Consider the following 18,857-nt stretch of genomic DNA (forward strand, 5'->3'; position numbering starts at 1 on the left):
ATTAATTAAGCTCTACCTAACAAATAAACTGCAGGCCAACTGCACCAATTTTCACCATGATTATGCCATTTTTCTACCAATTATGGCCATCAATGGTGAAGATGTCAGAAGACCTAGTACCAAGCACATATATATGTATATATAATACATACAGTGTATCAAACTAGTGGATCATAAACATCTCAGAGTGCTGAACAACTACAAAGCAGCAGCTTGCTTGTTTATTCTTTACCTCCCAGGTTGATTTTCGCACGCAATACCAGCTTGATTTGTTACTAGATAATGAATTGTTTTATGAGCATATGAACACGACAACGAAACATCTACATTTCAAATATGAAAAACATTTCATACAGTAAGTCAGATTCAAATCATCATGACAAATTTGGCTCAAATTCACCTTTGAGCCAAATTTGAACCAGAAATTTCAGCCAAATGACTCCGTAGCTTTTCACACTCAGTATCTTCAGATACAAACAAAGAGGAGGGATAATGTATCCTCTGTGGAGGTGAATATTCAGAGGTCAGAAGGACATGGGAGGCAAAAACAAGTAAAGTGGACCTAGAAATGAGTCAGGCATGCTGCTGTCCTTTGTCTTGTTCAGGCTCCATTGATCTGTCTTCCCACCCATCATAGGACCTGAGAGACAGAGAGAGAGAGAGACAGAGAGAGAAAGAGAGAGAGAGAGAGAGAGAGAGAGAGAGAGAGAGAGAGAGAGAGACAGACAGACAGACAGAAGAGTGACCACAAGAGGAAAAATTGGAGAATCAGAGGTGGACAGAGAGCCAGAGAGAAAGAGATAGAGTCAAAATGAGTGGGAGGAGAGACGAAAAGAGGTGAATGATCAGGAGAGAGGGACGAAGAGCAGAATGAAAGGAACCAGTGATGTAGAACATGAAAAGAAAAGGGCAAGGCAAATGTGGACCTAAGACCAATCTACTGTTTATGTTGCATTTCAAACACGTTCATGCAGTGCGTAAAGCTAAATGGAAATCCCAAAAATGTAATCAAATGTAGCACATTTTTGAATATCTTGTCACGGTGTCACAGTATGAAAATCACAGGTGTGAATATCTAAATGATTCCATTTAGCTGCTTCAGTCTCAGGCTCGTTCTGTTAAGCACTGTGGCTCACTGTCACATTGTTTTGAATAAAGAGGAGCCATCACTAATGTTACTGGACAAACACCTGTGTTTTCCCACGAGGACAAGTCAAAAGAAAACAAGGTCTAAGAACAGATTTTTTCACAGCAACAAAGAAAAACAGCAGTAAAGGCTGATGGAAACAGAAGTTATGAATAAGTGTCGATGGGGACATGTATTTGTGGATTATGTAACAAAACACTGCTTGTTTTGGTATTCACGGTGACCACATGAAGAGGGCGGTGTCCTGATGTTGTGAGGTAGAAGAGCACTTCATCGTCTGACAAGGGTGTGTTCAGAGTTCAGTGCAGAATGATTTGCTGAACATTTAAGCTTTTACTGGTGAATACAGCCCATTAAACACATGGAAAGCTGTGCTCATAAGGTCATGATGGGTAAGTATTATCTTGGGCCTGATCTACAGGGGGCACTGCAGCCCCCTGAGCTCCAGGAGAAAAGAAAGACTCTGCAAACCATTTTCATACTAAAGTGAGAAAACCGTGTGATGAATAACTGGCACTCCCTCCACCCTCACCAGACAGGTAGTCAGAGCTGAAGGCAGGCTGTCCAGCTGAGTCTTGGTGTCCCCCTGATGACATCATTGATGACATCATCCCTGGACCTAGAGGAGACAAAAAGCATTAGCACAATCACCGTCAATCAGCGAACAGAAACATCATTGCCAAGATTACTAACTGCAGACAATTGCAGGTATAACATCTGTGAGTAAACGACAGTCTGAAACCCAGAGCGATGCTGATGACCTAGATGCTTCTGACAAACACACAGTGCATCCTGCAGGCTTCCCGTTAAACTCTCCACATCGTCAGACAGACTGAAAACTGCACCTGCATCTGTCTGTCTGTCACTCTGCTCTGTCAGCTGCGCCACCATCAAACAGGTCCCGCTTCCCAGAACCAGCCTCTCCAGCCTGTGTGTGCGTGTCTGTGTGATGTGTGCGCGTGTCTTTTGACAGTGAGGCAACCAGACACAACACGTCGCTGAAGGGACTATCACCATGGTTACGCAAGGAGAGGATGACAGCATCTGTGGTTCCCTAGGCAACGCTCGCTGTTGGCAGACGTGTCTGAAAGGATCGATGCGAGTTGCCACCCACTGAGACACACGTAATACACCCGCACACAGACGCACACACACTCATGTTCACTGTTGATATATGCTATAAGTCAAATGTATGTTTATGTTTATGATATTGTTTGATCATTTTCTTTACAGTTAAGCAGCGACGACATCATGTAAAAGTACTAAAATTTGCAGAAGTATCATCATCAGAAATACAATCAGAAAGTACTTCAGGTACATTACCTCAAATATTAAAAGCAAAATGACTCGTTATGCAGAAAAATGACTCCTGTGAGTGGAAATAATCAAAGTACAACTACCTCAAATTGTATTTAGGCACAGTATTTTAGTAAATACACCTAGTTTCAGGTTTAACCTTCCCTTTCCACCAGCTCTAAACGTCTATTATGAGGTATTTCCTGTTGGAATGCTTTGAAATAAATACCATCTTGATCTGTGTTATTCATTTTGATGACGCACAGTTGGATCAAATATAATGTGATCATTGTTTCCTTCCCATGCATTAGCCTGCTGCTGCTGCTGCTGCTGCTGCACAGTTACACTGCTACACAACACATGGTAAAGCATGTATCTGTCCGTGGTCCTGAAATACCAAGGAGAAGGATAGACAGCGTGGCCTATAACAAGAAATGAAGCTGAATTTGCACAGAGCCGCGTCATGTAACTCCCACTGAGACACGTGCAACATGATTGAAAAGATGTCACTGTAATAAAGAGACGCAGAGACTACGCTCGGGCTGAAAACCTGTTTGCTATCAAATTATTCAGGGAAATGAGGACACAATCTCGCTGGCACAGGGCCAGTGTCAGTGTAATGGTGGTTGTCATGAATAATTAACAACTGTGTGTTTCTTTAGGGCCATTTTGGGGATTTTATAAAGGTAAGACTGCTGAATTCACATTCAGGTGGAAACAATACACACACACACACACACACACACACACACACACACTCAGACAAACAGCAGACACAATAACTGCAGAGTCATTCCAGACAGAACGCCAGAGGATCCTTCTGTCTAGTTTTCTGTCTAGCTGTCCCCCCCCCCCAGCCCCCCCAGTCCTTGTTTTGCTTTCTCTACGTTTGCAAGATGTTGCGAGTATGTAAGCTTAAAAGAACATTTCAGTCATATTTGTTTTCAGGTGCTAAAATCAGTTTTAACATGCCTGCTCTAATACATCATTCTCACATCAGGTTTGGTTAATTAGCATTACAGTACACAAACGAATACGTTCATTTGGCATTTCACATAAACCCTTCTGTCAAATATCCCTCCCATGATCACATTATGATCACTTCCATGATGCGCGGAGGGTGAAGGTGAACACATAGCCGCATCGTCTTTGTGGCAGAGCACAGACGGCTGAAGGCAGAGCTGAACGATAAATTAGCATACTACAATTCCAAACTTCGGGTTTCAAATCCCAAGAGCTAATTTAGAATTTACATGATTAATGTCTTAACTATAAAAGTTCACTTTTTCTTTAGATGAAAGCTGTCACCTTTGCCTGATATGAAGACAAGTGTGGCAAATCTGGTTAGCTGTGGCTAATTACACAGCTGTCACTGTGGCCACAAGAGAAACCTATGGGATAATGTTAAATGCTAAAACACAGTCGAAGAGTCATAAAGTCAGCAAAGTGACACACGGTCAGTCAAGCAGCAATGTGTGTCTAACGTTTGTTGACGTTATCTCCAGAGCCGCTGAGTGTAATGGATCTAGCATGGGACTGATTTATTGTTTATTCGTTTAAAAAAGCTTTTCAGCTTTCCTCCCAGTGCAGGGGTTGGTGTAAGGGTGGAGGGGGAGTAGAAGAAGAGATGAGGAGGAAAAGTGCGAGTTCATTTAATCTATAATGAGACATGAAAGCAGACAGGAAGTCTGTAGTGTGTGTTGAGGAAAGCAAACTCTGTTGGTATTATGTTATTTTACGTTCTTACTAAATGAAACTGCACTAGAGACGGTGATAACACATTTACTGCATGTTGGTTTTCATATGAACAGGTAGATCAGCCATCAGGCTCACTTGATCGATCTACTAACAATGGCTGACGCACTTCCGCTCTGATGGAAATCGAGCCTTTGTTTTCTCTGGAGATGGGACCTGCTGGCAGACAGAGCTGCTCAGTGAAAGCAAGGCTGATGGTGTCCTCATTCTGTGCAATCAATAATAAGTTATACATTTCCTCTTTCAAAAGTCACATAGTCTGGATTTAACGTTAATTTAGTCAGCTGATCAAACTACGAAATGAAAACTCTCTGCTGACAGTGATGAACCTGTCTGCATGACGGTGGCTGTGTTAATACTCGTCACAGGGTCTTCTTTTGTGGCAAACACGCCTCTGTATCGTTCTGAAGTCTGGTAACACGCAGTAGAGAGTGGCGGGAGTCTCGCTGTTCAGTCTGCTTAGCGGTTAGTTATTTTTATCATTATTTGTGAATGTCAGGCGGCTGCTAGATAGTGATCAGCATTCAAACCTTCCACTTAAACCTCTAAACACATGTAAGCAGGGCTGTGAGGCAGCTGGAGCTGTGCCTCTGAGTTGCTACTGTTAGCTAAAGCAGTGGTGGAGAGCCGCCAGTGGGACCACTGGGGGCTGTTAATGAGACATGTAAGGGCAGCTTGAATGCCACAACTACTTCTGAATACCAATACTAAGTATGGACACTCATGTAAGTCTATCTGTGTGTTGTCTTTTATCTGTATGACTGCTTTGCTTATTGTATAATGTGTCCTTCCATCTATTGCTACGTGCTACAGTCATGTCTTGTCAAATAATTTGCAAAAATGGCCTTGAGATAAATATACAGGAAATTGTTGCAATGTAAACCACAATATCGGTCCAAAAACCATTTAGCTCTAGTCTATGGGAAATAAAGGCAGTCTTAGAGACACTAGCACTGTCAACCAAACACTAGCATTCATCTAATAGAGGCACACAGTCTCACCGTAAATGAACGAATAGGCCAGACTCTGGGTGCATGAGGTGCTTTAAATGGAAAAAGTTTCCCCTGACTTTTTGCTCTTCATCTCTTTCTTTTTCTCAGACATCACCATAAAACACACACACACACACACACACACACACACACACACACACACATACAGTATGTGCGTGCAGGAACAGTCAGGACCCAGACAGTCCTCTGAGGACAGCAGCCAGTATCAAGCCTCAAGGTCAAACACCTTCTTTTTTTCAAACATGATTTTTATGGCATTTCTGCATCACTGGACTGGAAGCTCTTTGAAACACACTGCCAAGAGAAACAAGTCCAAATATCCAAGTGGGGAACCACCACTGCAAAAAATAGCTTTCATGGTGTACTTTGAAGAAATACAGTGTAATGGGCTCATCACTGTTTGTACTTTCACGTCATTGCTCAGTACTTATTAGACTGCAGTGTTTCGTAAGATGCAAAGTTGACCTTCTGCTTTAGCCCATCTTGTTAAATCACCTTCAACTGGTATAGAGGGGAAGGAAAATGGATAAAAAAAAAACAGGTACAAGGTACACAACAGCGTACTTTTGTGGTTTACATCAGAATATTTTAGAATGGATAGCATTTAATAATTAGCTCAGCACCACGTTTGCATCATGTGTTATGTTGGCCCTATGAGTCATTAACTACTCGTTAAAGGTGATGATTCACTCTAATTGCTTATGTCATTGGGTTTTCTAGCTTTGCCCTTAAAAACACAGAGGGTTGTCCTCATGGTTAGCTGCCTTCCCCTTCCTCACCCAGCCACTCACAAGACCCGAAACTATTAAAAGAAGTGGAAATTTACCAGGCTGTGCAGGTCTAATGAAAACATCCTATCTAGCATTATGGGAAATATAGGTGCTAGTGTTTTTAGAGCTTCAACCACCACTTAAAGTCAGGATATGTGTACTTCTGCTTCATTCATTTTATCCTTCCTTCAAATCTGTCTCTCACAAGTGCTCCAAATTTATGGAAATACCAGATTTTTTCAATGTACCTTTAATGGTGCTTAAATACCCTCCAGCTCATCCATTTCTTCTCAGAGGTCAGGGTGCGGGACTGTTCGCTGTGCAGTGCCTCTTAAGTGGTTTGGAGCTTGCTAAAGTGCACTTGGCGATGATGGACCATACAGTGTAGGGGTACCAAGACTGAACCCAGCTGCACTTCAGCTCACAGCAAGAGTACAGCTTCCAGATGATGGCAGCCAGCCTCTGGGCAAACCTGCTGCCTCTATATTTAGATAAACATCTCATGGGTCACTTGCAGTTGGGCAACAAGGTCAATATGAAACATGAATGATTGAAAAACAGAGAACTGTTCATTTTTGAGCAATTCTCCCTTTACTTCCCCAGCGTTTAGACATTTACCCCAAATATGTAAAAAAAAAACAAAACAAAACATGAAACACCATCGTCCTCCATCAGCTTGTCCTTGACCTGTCCCTGCTCCCTGCTCCCAGTTTCATGAAGCTAAGATTGGCCTGTGCACGCTGCTAATGCTGAACTCTCTCTCTCCTCTCCAAGCCAAGGACAAGGAAGGTTAGTGTCAGACGACAGCATCCCATCCCCAGTCACAGCTGTCACCATCTCTGGAGAAGACAAGCACTTAGAGTGAGGCAGAGAGGGGAGGGTGGAAAGAAGTAAGCAAGGGATGAGGACGGCAGTGGACAGCAAAGGGATGGAGGAGGGGGAGAAAAAAGAGGGAGGGATGGAAGAGGGATGGACGGACAGGAAGGGCAGGTGATGGCAGCACTGAACTATTCGTGGACATAAAGAAGTAAAAGTGTTTTGTTAGTTAAAGGACCTTCTGAATGAGACATACTTCAAACATCAATCACATTCATTTGTATATATTTATTTGATGTCAGTGTTACCAAAAGAAACATCCGCATTTTGGAACATGCATGATGGGAAATGTGGGCCATCACATTTTGTGTTCTTGCAGAACATTTGCATGACAGCAACACAAACAACCACAGAGAGAGTGAATGTGATAAAGAATGGGGGGCCAGCTCATACCTGAGCGAGGGGAGTTATTTTGATGTTAAACCGGAAGAAAAAAGGTAAGCTGAATGGCTTTTGTGAGAAATTAAAAAACACGTCAGCTGTCCTGACAGTGGCTGCTAAACTCTCATTCACGGGTTCTTATTTTCTTCCACTTGAGGAGTGGCTGACTCACGTGTGACACCCAGTGGTAAAGCTTTGTATTACCGGTCCAGTCAAGTATTTGGCCGAATATCAGCCTGGTTTGAAAGTTTTACATCGGCCCAGCCCTCCTGGTAGACTCAACTAATTGTGGTGTTGTTGGTGCTAAAAACAAATAAATGACATTGCTAATAAAACCCCAGTGTTTCCTGCTGCAACGACAAACCAACGATGCGTTCAGCTGTCTATCCACTACTTTCTGATTTCCCTACCCAGTTTGTTTGCGTCATGCTCATTAGGTCCTAATGAAGTTTCAAATCTTAGGAAAATGGGTCACAAATATACAGCTTCAAGAAAAAAAAAAAAAAAAAACACCCAGTAATGTTCTTAAACAGCTGGTCATGGCAGTTGTAGCAAATGTTGCACAAACAGGAAGGAAAGGTGTATTTGCTGGGGACTATTTTCAGCTGCTGATTAATCAACATTTGGTGCTCCGGTGAGTATTTGGGGCAGCAGGATGGCAGTGAGGGACTGAGTCAAAGTAAATGACTGTGTGTGTAAAGTGTGTGTGTGTTCATGGTAATAAATGAACATGTCACCCAGTAGAAGAGTGATGTGTTTTTAATAGCTTTTGGACAGCAATGGAGAAATCAGATATAACAGGCTTTGACACACAGACAATACTAGCTGGTCAAAGGGTTTTACTGACAATACTACACTTTTAACTACATGCCACATGAGAACATCTCAACATTTGAAATGGCTACATTTCACTGCTAAATCACCTCACCTGGCTAGTGTGTCAGCCATCGTCCTGCAAGCAGATCATCAGTTCACCCAGTGAGTCACCAAGACATTTCACAGGGCAGCAGGGATTCACGTGGTGCCACTTCAGACCTGAATCCTTTAAAGTGCTTAATCAAAACCAAAAATGCATACTAATATTTATACTAACAAACCTAGTTACAAGATGTGGTGTGAGACAGATGATACACACTGTCCCACAGAAATCAATGAGTTCTGATCTCTCCTTGAACAGTGTTACAATGTTTTACCATATACTGTATATCATGCTAATACTGCACTGACAGGGAAAATAAATCAAGAGTGGTGTAAGACAGAGGGGTGAGGGATGATGTGAGGTGGAAAGACGCAAAGGACTGGGCCCAGAGCAGGACGGAAGATACGTTTAATTCATCATAGTTTAGATGATGGATGGTGGGATACACAGAAAGTGAGCGCCCTTTACTAGAAATAAAATGAATGATGCAGAGCAAACTAATGATCGAATGGGCCACGAGACAGTAAGAGAGAAACAGACACATCAGAGCATGAGTCAATGAAGGGGAAATAAAGACATGGAAATAGAACCAGAGTGAGACAGAGGACAGAAACGGAGACGAGTTCAGGTAAATCATTCTGTCCCCTGTGGACAACCATTAACAGCGTAACAACACACTCCAGGTGCTCTGTTATAACGCTGCAATCCCATGGCTGTTGAACACACGATGCAAATCCTGTTATTGTGACTGACAGACTGTGGAACTGGTGGTACCTCCGGGGGCACTGCTTCTCCTCTGAGCTGTCAAACGCAGGCTCTTCCCATGATTAGATTTACTACTACAATCTTGTGTTTTCACCTAACCACATGGCCTCTGGTGCATCAAAATAAACTGACCTTCAACAAAGTAGATCCAAGGTACCAAAGTGGCCGACAGGAGAATTAAACTCAATTAAAAATAGGTTTTTATACAACAGCGTCTTATTACATGTCATGTTGTAGTTTGTCATGTTTGTGTTCTGAAATCTCTCATTAATGTCAAAGAGAAACTCATAAAACCTCATGTCAAAACAAAACCTGAACTATCCTTTTGAGGTGATATCACACCCTGTGTTTCCTGGGTATTATTTTCCACAAGGACTGTCACAGAGCAGTGACATAATTCACAAAAGCTAATTTTGAGCCAAAAAAAGCATTTTTTATGCACTGTGTGTGATGGGAAAATCATCTGCATTAACATTATATTCCAGCATGAATGTGAGTGATTATTTCTACAATGCAAAAAAAAAAAAGTGTAGTTGTCTTTAAGAATGTATCTCCATCAAAAAAGAGACCTTAAAACAGTTTTGAGTTATTTTTCATTTCAATTACTACCAATGACATTGTACTCACCAATTTAATTGCACAGATCTAAGAATTTGAAAAGATCACTAAGAAGTCTGACAGGGAAAGAAACACAGGCAGTCAGGCCATAAAACAGGTTCGTATAAAACCCAGGTAAAACTTAGCTGGGACGGGACCAGAAGGCAAACAATGGCGTTATTTACTGGATTGCTGTGAACAACCATCATTTTAAAGACGACTTCCTGCTTCAGCTACGAGCTACTGTGCTTTTCCTGTGCAATGAGGTATTATCGCCTTCCTGTCAGATGCGCACACTCCAAATAAAATGTGGCTGAACAACAAGCTCTCTGACTGCTTGTGTTTTCAGCACAGTCAGACTTCGCTGTAGTGATGCTCCCAGTTCTCAGCAATTAGTTTAGTGAGTACAACTTGATCACAACTGACAGAAATGACGATTTGCAATAAACAAAACTGTCCTTTGGATTCTTAATCTCAAGCTGTCACATTATAACTGATACTACAAAGTTAGAAGCTGAAACCATTAAAGTTTAAACTCTGCACAGCTCAGATCCTGTCTGTCTGTCTGTCTGTCTGTCTGTCTGTCTGTCTGTCTGTCTGTCTCAGTCGTTCAGGATGTCAAACAGGCTCATCCGTCTGTCTGTCAGTCCGTCCTTCAGTCAGTCAGTGCTGTACTCCAGAAGTGCTGTAAAAGCTTCACTTACATCATACTCGCTTCAACATATCTGCTGAGCTCAGCAAGCTCACACACACGTCCTAATTACTGACAGTGACAGCCAAGGTGTGTGTGTGATGACCTCGTCGGAAGTGCATGTGTGTGTAGCTGCTGGCAGTGATGCTCCACTGTACTGCAGTCACATGTGACTGCAGTGTCTTGTAACACACACGTGCACACACACACACACACACAAATGTACACCCATTCACTCAGCACTACAAAATATAATGTCTCAGACACGCACATACACACACACACATACACAGAATACTTGTCAATGCAGAGGCCCCCCCCCCCCCGCACCGCACCACGCTCACACATACATACAGTGAAAGTACACACACTGCAGCGATGTGTTCTCATGCCTCAGCACACACTGCTCCTTCCCAGCTTGGTGGAAACACAAGCAGACTGCAGTGTAATTTTACCTTTACTGTGCTGCTACGTAAGTCCACAGTCAACAAATCTCACTCTGCCTTCATTGAAACCTGGACAATCTTAAATCCAAACTCAATGAAAATGAAAAGGTGAAAAACATTTAAATTAAATTAATTAAACAAGTAAATTAGTCTGAGTTCTGGCATTAGTGTACCATGAAAACTGCTGTGAGAGTTGTGAAAACAATTTGTATTAGCAGAAAACTTTTGGCCTTTTTTACAATAGAACTATTTTTTGAAAATATTCACACATAAAATTCACAGATTTGTCAAAGTTATCTGAATTTTTTATTAAAACTATTTAGAAGAGAGAGAAAGGACTGTTTTCTTAAACAGGTTGCTGTACCAGGCTAAAACAAAATTATGATTGAAAAGTGATTGAAAAAATATTAATAGGCACTGGAAACAAGTCAAAATATTTTTACTTCTCTGGTGAATATTTTAATTTACTTCAAGAAAAGACAACTTCAAGGATCCAATTACAGACAAGAACAACTCCATTTTTGTCCAACTCAAAGCCCACAGCCTGCTGTCATCCTGCGGTCAGTCTGTTCCATTCAGAGAAACCATGCAGGAAAGCACATTCAAATACCTCGATTAATATCCTTTATAGTATACCTGTAAGATTGACAGATCCTCATTTCTTGTGTTAAAATTCTCAAAATTCTACTTAATAAGTTTAAACTCACATAGAAACAGAAAATGCATGATTTTGCAAAGGGCAACACTGTAGGTGCGGCACAAAACGAGCTCAAGCAAGAAAACTGAAGCAGAACCAAAGGTTTGCCCTTACTGACACTGCGGACAGATGAGCTTTTGGTTTCCCTTTCAGTTCACATAGCAGGAGTCAAGCTTATTGCAGCCCTTCATCAAAGCTCAGGCCACATATAACCTCACAGCTTCCACATTATTAACACTGAGATGAAAGAAAAAGCACGAGATTTCCCACTACAGAATTGAAATGACAGAGATAAACAAGGTACAAGACAAGAAAGGAAGAAAGGAAGAAACAAAGAGACAGAGGGGATGAGTGTCAGACAACCAATGCAAGAGGAAGAGACAGAGGATGAAGAAATGACAGAGAATCAGGGACAGATACAGAGGAAAGCAGAGATATCGCTGTAAAAAACAGGGAGACTCAGAGATGGGGAGATACTCTCCTGTCTCAGACAATAGATCTGATTGATCGCTAGTGATTCTGACATGTACTCTGACCATCCAACTAGATATGCCAATATGTCAGTCTGGCAAGCTCCTATGTCAGAAATATTTTACATTAATAGAGCATTTTCCACCTGTGATCATAATATATTATTGTTATTGTTACACACAGATATCAAATTACATATGGTATCTAAGACACGCATGTATTATTCATTGAAGTTTGACAGGAGGCTGTGGTCAGCACATCCTTGAGTCTGAGCTGATTTCATCTGATGTAAACTTACAGAGTTACATAAGGCCGCTGTGCCGACTCTGTGAATCTCAACAAATAGCATTTTATCTGAAATGAACTATCCATCATCAGGGCTTTCTGTTCTCTACTCTCACACATAAGAAGAAACATGAGGGTCTTGCAGCACCCACACTTCAGCTCTAAACAGTGCACCCTACATGTTTGTGACTGACTGTCTTAACTGCCAAGAAACTTTTGGGCTCATAGTGCCATAAATTAAATGGCATTCAAATTTCATGTGTCTGCAATAAAAGTACGGTAGAAAATACTTCAAATATGTAAACAATATATTGTCTTTTCATAATTCACCTTTCTCCTCTCATTTAGCTTTTTGTGCTCCCTTTATCACTGGCAAGGGTCAAAATTGATGTAGATGCTCAAGAGATGCTGTGTGACTTAATATAACAGAGATATTGCCTTTTTTATTCCATGCATTGTTCTTTCTTGTCAAAATCTGGTGCGTTCATTACCCACATGCAACTGGACTTCAGTAAGAGATTAAGGTGTGTTGTGCAAGTAGTGGCTAATATAGCTTGAAGCTGCTAGCCTCAAGCAGAGATGAGGAGCAGCTACAGAAGTCTGGTAAGATCACTTCTTTTAACTCCAAACCCGAGTTATTTTCTTTTTCAAACTGGTAGTCTTCAGCCCCAGCCTACACTGGCTGAAGTGTGATCAGTTTAAAACTTAAGTGAGACTTTAAGACCAGGATGGAGACTGCTAACTCAGCAGGGATCACCAAAAGCATCCCTGTGGGATTAAGCTGGGCTGTCAGAACATCTGGTCAAGATTTCAAGTCACGGATACTCAGCAAAAACCATTCACCACTTTCACATTTCTGCTGGTACACCCAAAAGACAAAACTGAAGATTCATCATGTCGACACCAGACCAAAAGTTCTCACAGGATCCACAAGGACGGGGTCGAAGGTCATCAACAAGGAGTCAGGAGACTGCAGGAGAAAGGTCAAGGGCATCAGAGACATCTTTACACAGAGACAGAGGATACCATGTCCTCCCAAAATATACCTGTCATCAAGTCACCAACGTTCTACAATTAGGTCCCATGAAGACACCTGAAGACGCTCCATCACTAAAGAACACTGTGAGATGTGACTGGAGGCCCTTGAAAGCTGGCAAGTGAACCTTTTGTTCCACAATTGAAAAATTATTAAATATCATTATTAAGTTCAGGTCAAATTTAAACTTGCTTTGTTGCAAGTTAGCAATAAATCAAGCAGAAAAAAAGAAAAGTGGGCCTAGAAATGATGCTTGAGGGGTCCCGCATTGATCTCTGGGTTAAATCTTATCACATGTGAGTCTTTGGTGTAATGCATATTTGACTGATGATCTATGATACGAAAACATTTGAGAAAGCCTGCGGTAAAACATCTGCTGCCAGCTTCCTCAGTACAGGAAGTACAGGTACACCCACATGGAACATACAGATGTAGCTTACAGGCCTATATAGTTACCAGTGTTTTAAATAGTCACTCACACACACACACACACACACACACACACACACACACACACACACACACGCACAGCCTGAGGACATGTGCCTTCTGTTGGTCATCATTACGACACCAGCTGTGCATGGGCATGTGACAAGCCTCTGTGAGATGATACGACAGGCCGATGGTTTATCATAACGGATTAAAAAATATATACAGGCGACTCTGTCTGATGTGCCATCTGTGTTTAGCATCATAAATATCAAACCAATCAACATGATCTCATCTCATCAAACTCTGGATCTATGCCACTATCTGCTTTCCATCCATAGCCTTTATGTCATGGTCATGAGGCTACATTACACTGTGTATATAAACACAATACACTGAATGCTTGATTAGCTTCATGATAATTCAAGCTATTTTAAGCTAATAGTTAATTTTGAACTCATGGTGTGAGCAGTACCGGAGCAAAACTGGAGTGGGATGGAGCAGGAGATTAAACTATGCTCCAACTTTTTAAAAAATCCTCCCGCTCCACTCACATGCTCTGTCGCTGAGCTATCGAACACACCAGGAACCTTGTAGCCGTTTCAATAAGCCCACAGTTCCATTTCCTGTTTTGCCTTTTTAGATAAAAAAATGGCCTAAAACACCATAGTCGTATCACAGACGTCCATGCAGTCTAAGTTACCATTTAGCCAAAGTAACTGTAGCACAGGTGAAGAGTCAGTAAGTCTACTGGTCTCGTGAATTCACCTTTTCATTGTTCATTAATTCTTCTTTCAAAAGTGACACTGTCTCACTGAATAAACTAAATTGTTTAGGCCTTTACTCTTAACCATTCAGTCATCTGTGATGAAAGTAAACTGGTTTCCTGATGTTAGTGTGGTAAAAAAAAAAGTCAAGTATTACCAGTTACTATACATTAAACTATACTGAAGAAAAAATGGTTGAACAAGGTCTGGGCCTTTATCAGAGTGGCACAAGAGTCACGCCAGAAATGCTTTTAATATTCAAAACTAAACCAGAGTGCAACATTTTTAGGGGAATGCAGTGTCTCTCCATGACAACTGAGCCAACAGCATCTGCTGATGAAGACCATGACATGCAGTTAAAAGCTTTGGTAAAAGCTAGAAAGTGAGCCTTGAGTTAACAGGTCATGTGACCAGTTTCAAACACTCAGTTTACTCATCTGGAAACACGTCACTGCAAAAAAATGTCTGAAAAAGTAACCCTTGTAATGTCATGATTTCTAACAAAAAAAAAAAAAAAACCTATTGTGTTGTATCCTGGGAAATGTGGGATCTTTTTTATTATTCTGTCTCTTGTGAGCCCTTCAATTATACGGAAGTGAATATTACAAGATTAGATTTGACTAAAATGTCCATCTACAAGTGGACTCTGGCTCTCGCCAAACTCTGGTCCCCTGCAGCTCTGGACTGTTGCGTGTCAAACACTGACAGCTCGACAGGTTAGCATTCAACTCACTGAACCAGACTTTGCCAGTGGCTGGGTGCTAATTTTGTGTGTGCATGTGGTGATGCTAATGATGCTAATACAGCACTGTCTCCAGGCTGACACGGCGTAACAATGACAGGAAGAGAGGAAGGCCGAGAGGACGGGTGGAAGAGAGACTGAAAGAAAGAGAAAGCAGAAAAGGGGCCAGAGAAAAGGAGACACAGATAGAATGAAAGAAAATGACAAGAAAAATAAAGAGAACAAGCCTGAGAGATAAGACAGTGAAAGACAGTCCTACAGCTAATTTAAGTCTAGACAGGGTCGGCCAAAGTGTCGAAGCAATTACACTTAATCTTCAAAGCATACACATACACACACACACACACACACACACACACACACACACACACACACTCGTAGGAGGATCCCTGATGGCCTTGAAACATAAAGTCGAATGTGAGGAGCTTGTAGTGTCTGTGTTTTGTGCAGTGATCTAACAAAGAGACATCCAGGATCATGACTGGACTGCTGTTGATATCACATGAACTCTTAATTTCAACCGTCTGAATTGTACCAAAGGCTCCACATTGATGCAAAACATGTTTCCGTATGTTGCACCCTGCACTGCTGAAAACAACATGAACTACTAACACATCATGTCTCTCTAATAACCAGAGGAAAAACCTTATTAAAGCAGTGCATGTTAAATCCAACATCAATACATCATCACTGCGTTATAGGACATTATCAACTTGGAGATTTTCAGTGAGAAACTGGCATCCTCTGACAGCAGAGCGTAATCACTGATTTTATATCAAGTACTGTAATAAAGTAAGACAATAAGTGTAGTAATATTAACTCAATCTCAGATTATGTCAACAGAAAACAACTTTTCTTTGGTTTGTTGGCCTGAAAACAGCGATTTTAAAACAAAACAAAACACATCTGGAATCATGCTTGGTACAAATGTATCTTACTGAATGAGCTGAATTTAAATTCACAATTGCAGTAATGATCAGAAGACTAGACATGAACACAGTGATGTGAAGGGGCTTTACTCAAAGGTACAGGCTACAGAGGAGCAGACCCACTACACGTGGACGTTCTCTCACTAGAACAGAAACTACTACAGTCCCCTGTTCACACAAATTACCCCCCTCCCCTTGAAGACTGAACCAACTTCTTCTGTACAATAATTCATGTCTGTATGTGTCTACAGGGCTTTTGTGTCTGCTCTATTTAACTCCCCATTCTGGATGACTCCCTTATTCTTCATCCTTTGCTCTCCTCAAACCCTCCAGTTTGCTCTTATCTGTGTTACTTCTCTCTTAATCTCCCAGCTCTTCCCTTCCCTCCTGTCTGTCACCCATCCATTGTTCACTGCATTGATCGTGTTAGGTAAGCATGTTTACACAGGGCTTATCCTATTGCTCTGCAATGTCAGCGTAGAAAGGTTTAAAAATCGACGTTTCTAAACTAAAACCACTGTGAAATCCTTGAGGTGATCATAAAAAGGCAGTTTTCCTTCCAAGTAATGGAATTACCGGCCCTGTTCCAGTGAAGGAATTTTACACGTAAAGGTTAACGCGTCAAAAGGCATTTGACTGTGAAAGCAGTCGTATAAATGTCTTCTATGGCTGCCCTGATGCTGTCACTGCATGCTCACAGCATGAACGACAAAGCTACAAAACGGCTGCATTGTTTCCGAGTCGCTGTTGAGGAGTTGCTCGAACTCTCGTTGACGCAGTTATGTCGTCACAGCCTTGTGTGTGTCTACCAACCTCTAAATGACACACTGCTACAGCGAGCCATTGTGCCTTTAGAAATGTATGTTACATACCTGGAACTCCCGCCACAACTGCCACCCCCCTGCCAAGCTACATAACCTTAATGTTGCTTTAAAACATGGGAAAGAGTTAAACAGCAGTAGGAGCTGACTAACAGCTACAATAAGTTTTTTTTTCCCCATTTGTTTAGATGGAACAGAAGAGGAATTGTTGGGAGAGAGAGGGGGAGTGGAAATGGTGAAACAAAAACATGATTGGTTGATGCTCCACAGCATCATCGGAGCTCTGTCAGCAACCAGGGTCAGGCATCAGTTTGCACCGTCATGACGCCGACTTCCACTGAGAAAGACTTGTAGCCTGTTGCTTTGTCACCAGTGTTCCGAACGCACCATGTGACCACAGTGACACCATCAGGGGCATCTCAGCTTGGCCTTGGACACGACAAATGTTTTACACAAAGCCTGCAGTAGACACTTGGGGTGAAATGTTTAAATATGTGGACTTTTTTTTACCAGGCAGGGAGGATCAAATGGATCCAGTGTTTTTGGAGCTTGATCCATTTGAGGGACTAAAAGTCAGGATATTTCTGTTGCTACAAAAGAAAAAAGTCTCTTACATGTCCATCAGCTTTATAGAAACGCAAACTAAATCACTGATTTCTCCCTTTCAGTATTAAGGATTATTCAGCCAATCCCATCTCTGTGTTGTACAAATAACTGCAGTAAATGTGACATTTGTTACTGTTTAACTCTGTCACATTTCTCATGAAAGCTGCAGGTGTGTTATATGACACATGACCAAGTAGACCAGTACAAATGGTCTCTTTTGCATCAGCCCAGCAAATCCTGTGTGCTTACAGCTCACATTACTGACAAGCATTTCCAAATCTTTTGCTCAACATAACTAACGTTTCATAATGAAAAACATGCACAGTTTTCTGTTAGAGTTACTTAATTTCAGAGATTTTATAGTGTTGTAGTTGCAGAGTAATCTGTGAATCCTTCCTGGTGGTGCATTCATGTACTGACGTGAAGATCAGACCTTCCCCATTCAGCTGCCACACAGCAGTATACTATGAAACCGGTATAAAACTGCAACCCTCACTGTAATCTTTGAAAGCAACAGGAACACTAATGTCAGATGTGATTGTCAGTCGTATTGAAAGTCTATGAAAATTATTTTCCTGACGTTACACTGGAAGGTCAGTTTTAGCGACACAGCAGCACACATACATGTGAGAGCTGTGTTTCTGCAAGCAAAGCTCTGAATTTTAAGTTCATATCACCTAACACTGTTGAATTTGAAATAATTCAAATTGAAATACCACCCTGAAACTGGAGCCAATTTCACCTAAACAACTTCAATTCAAACCCAGTGATTATCCAAATTCTCCAAAGAGCTGATTTTTCTAAAAGCCTAGCAGCCAACTCAGCTCTAACCTCCTCCTCCTGCAGGGATCAACATCACATTGGAGAAAAGCATCTCTCCCTCCTCACGTCTCTGCATAAACAAGCTCACGGCGACTTACCGCTCTTGGTGTCCTTTCCATCCAGTAAGGGTCGGTAGTCGCTCTTGGAGACCGTCTCTCCCACCTTGTCATCATAGCTTTCTTTCTCCAGCGTGGCGACAAAGTCTCTCTTCAGCAGGGCCTCGGCAGGGGCCCCACCTCCACCCCCTCCCAGAGCATCTCGCAGGCTCAGGTCCATAGTCCTGTTACTGGGGAGAAAAAGGAACATTTACTTTTATTATTCTTTGCTTTTTGCCATTTTTTCTCCTTTACTCACTCCACGTCACAGGTAGTCTGACAGTCTTACCACCTGTGTGTCATAAGTAAAACTAACTTCTTCCTTCCTTGTAATAATGAGATGAATTAATGTTAGTAATTAAAGCCAAAGCCATATAAACACCTGAAACTGAATTAAAACATGGACAAATCTGTTTTTAACTGATCCGAAACTTGTTAATTTTTTGGAATATTCCAGCATATGCAGAAAAACACGAGTGAAAGACTTAATGAGTGTGTTGT

General features: G+C 41.6%; 1 protein-coding gene across 7 annotated transcripts in view; it reads right to left on the reverse strand.

The window, feature by feature from the left end:
- LOC143329053 (uncharacterized) overlaps nt 1–18,857 on the reverse strand; it is a 98,278-nt gene that overhangs the window by 58,225 nt on the left and 21,196 nt on the right. For 4 of the 7 annotated variants that reach the window (XM_076744711.1, XM_076744709.1, XM_076744708.1 and 1 more), the window contains exons 2-4: nt 18,360–18,547; nt 1,680–1,766; nt 563–640 (exon numbers count right to left, since the gene is read on the reverse strand). In XM_076744711.1, the coding sequence (XP_076600826.1) occupies nt 563–640; nt 1,680–1,766; nt 18,360–18,537 (343 nt within the window). In that variant the 5' untranslated portion in view covers nt 18,538–18,547. The remainder of the gene's footprint in view (nt 1–562; nt 641–1,679; nt 1,767–18,359; nt 18,548–18,857) is intronic. The other 3 variants (XM_076744712.1, XM_076744710.1, XM_076744707.1) reach the window with 1 other exon arrangement.

Source organism: Chaetodon auriga, chromosome 12 (assembly GCF_051107435.1).
Source record: "Chaetodon auriga isolate fChaAug3 chromosome 12, fChaAug3.hap1, whole genome shotgun sequence".
In the NCBI taxonomy this organism is placed as follows: domain Eukaryota; kingdom Metazoa; phylum Chordata; class Actinopteri; order Chaetodontiformes; family Chaetodontidae; genus Chaetodon; species Chaetodon auriga.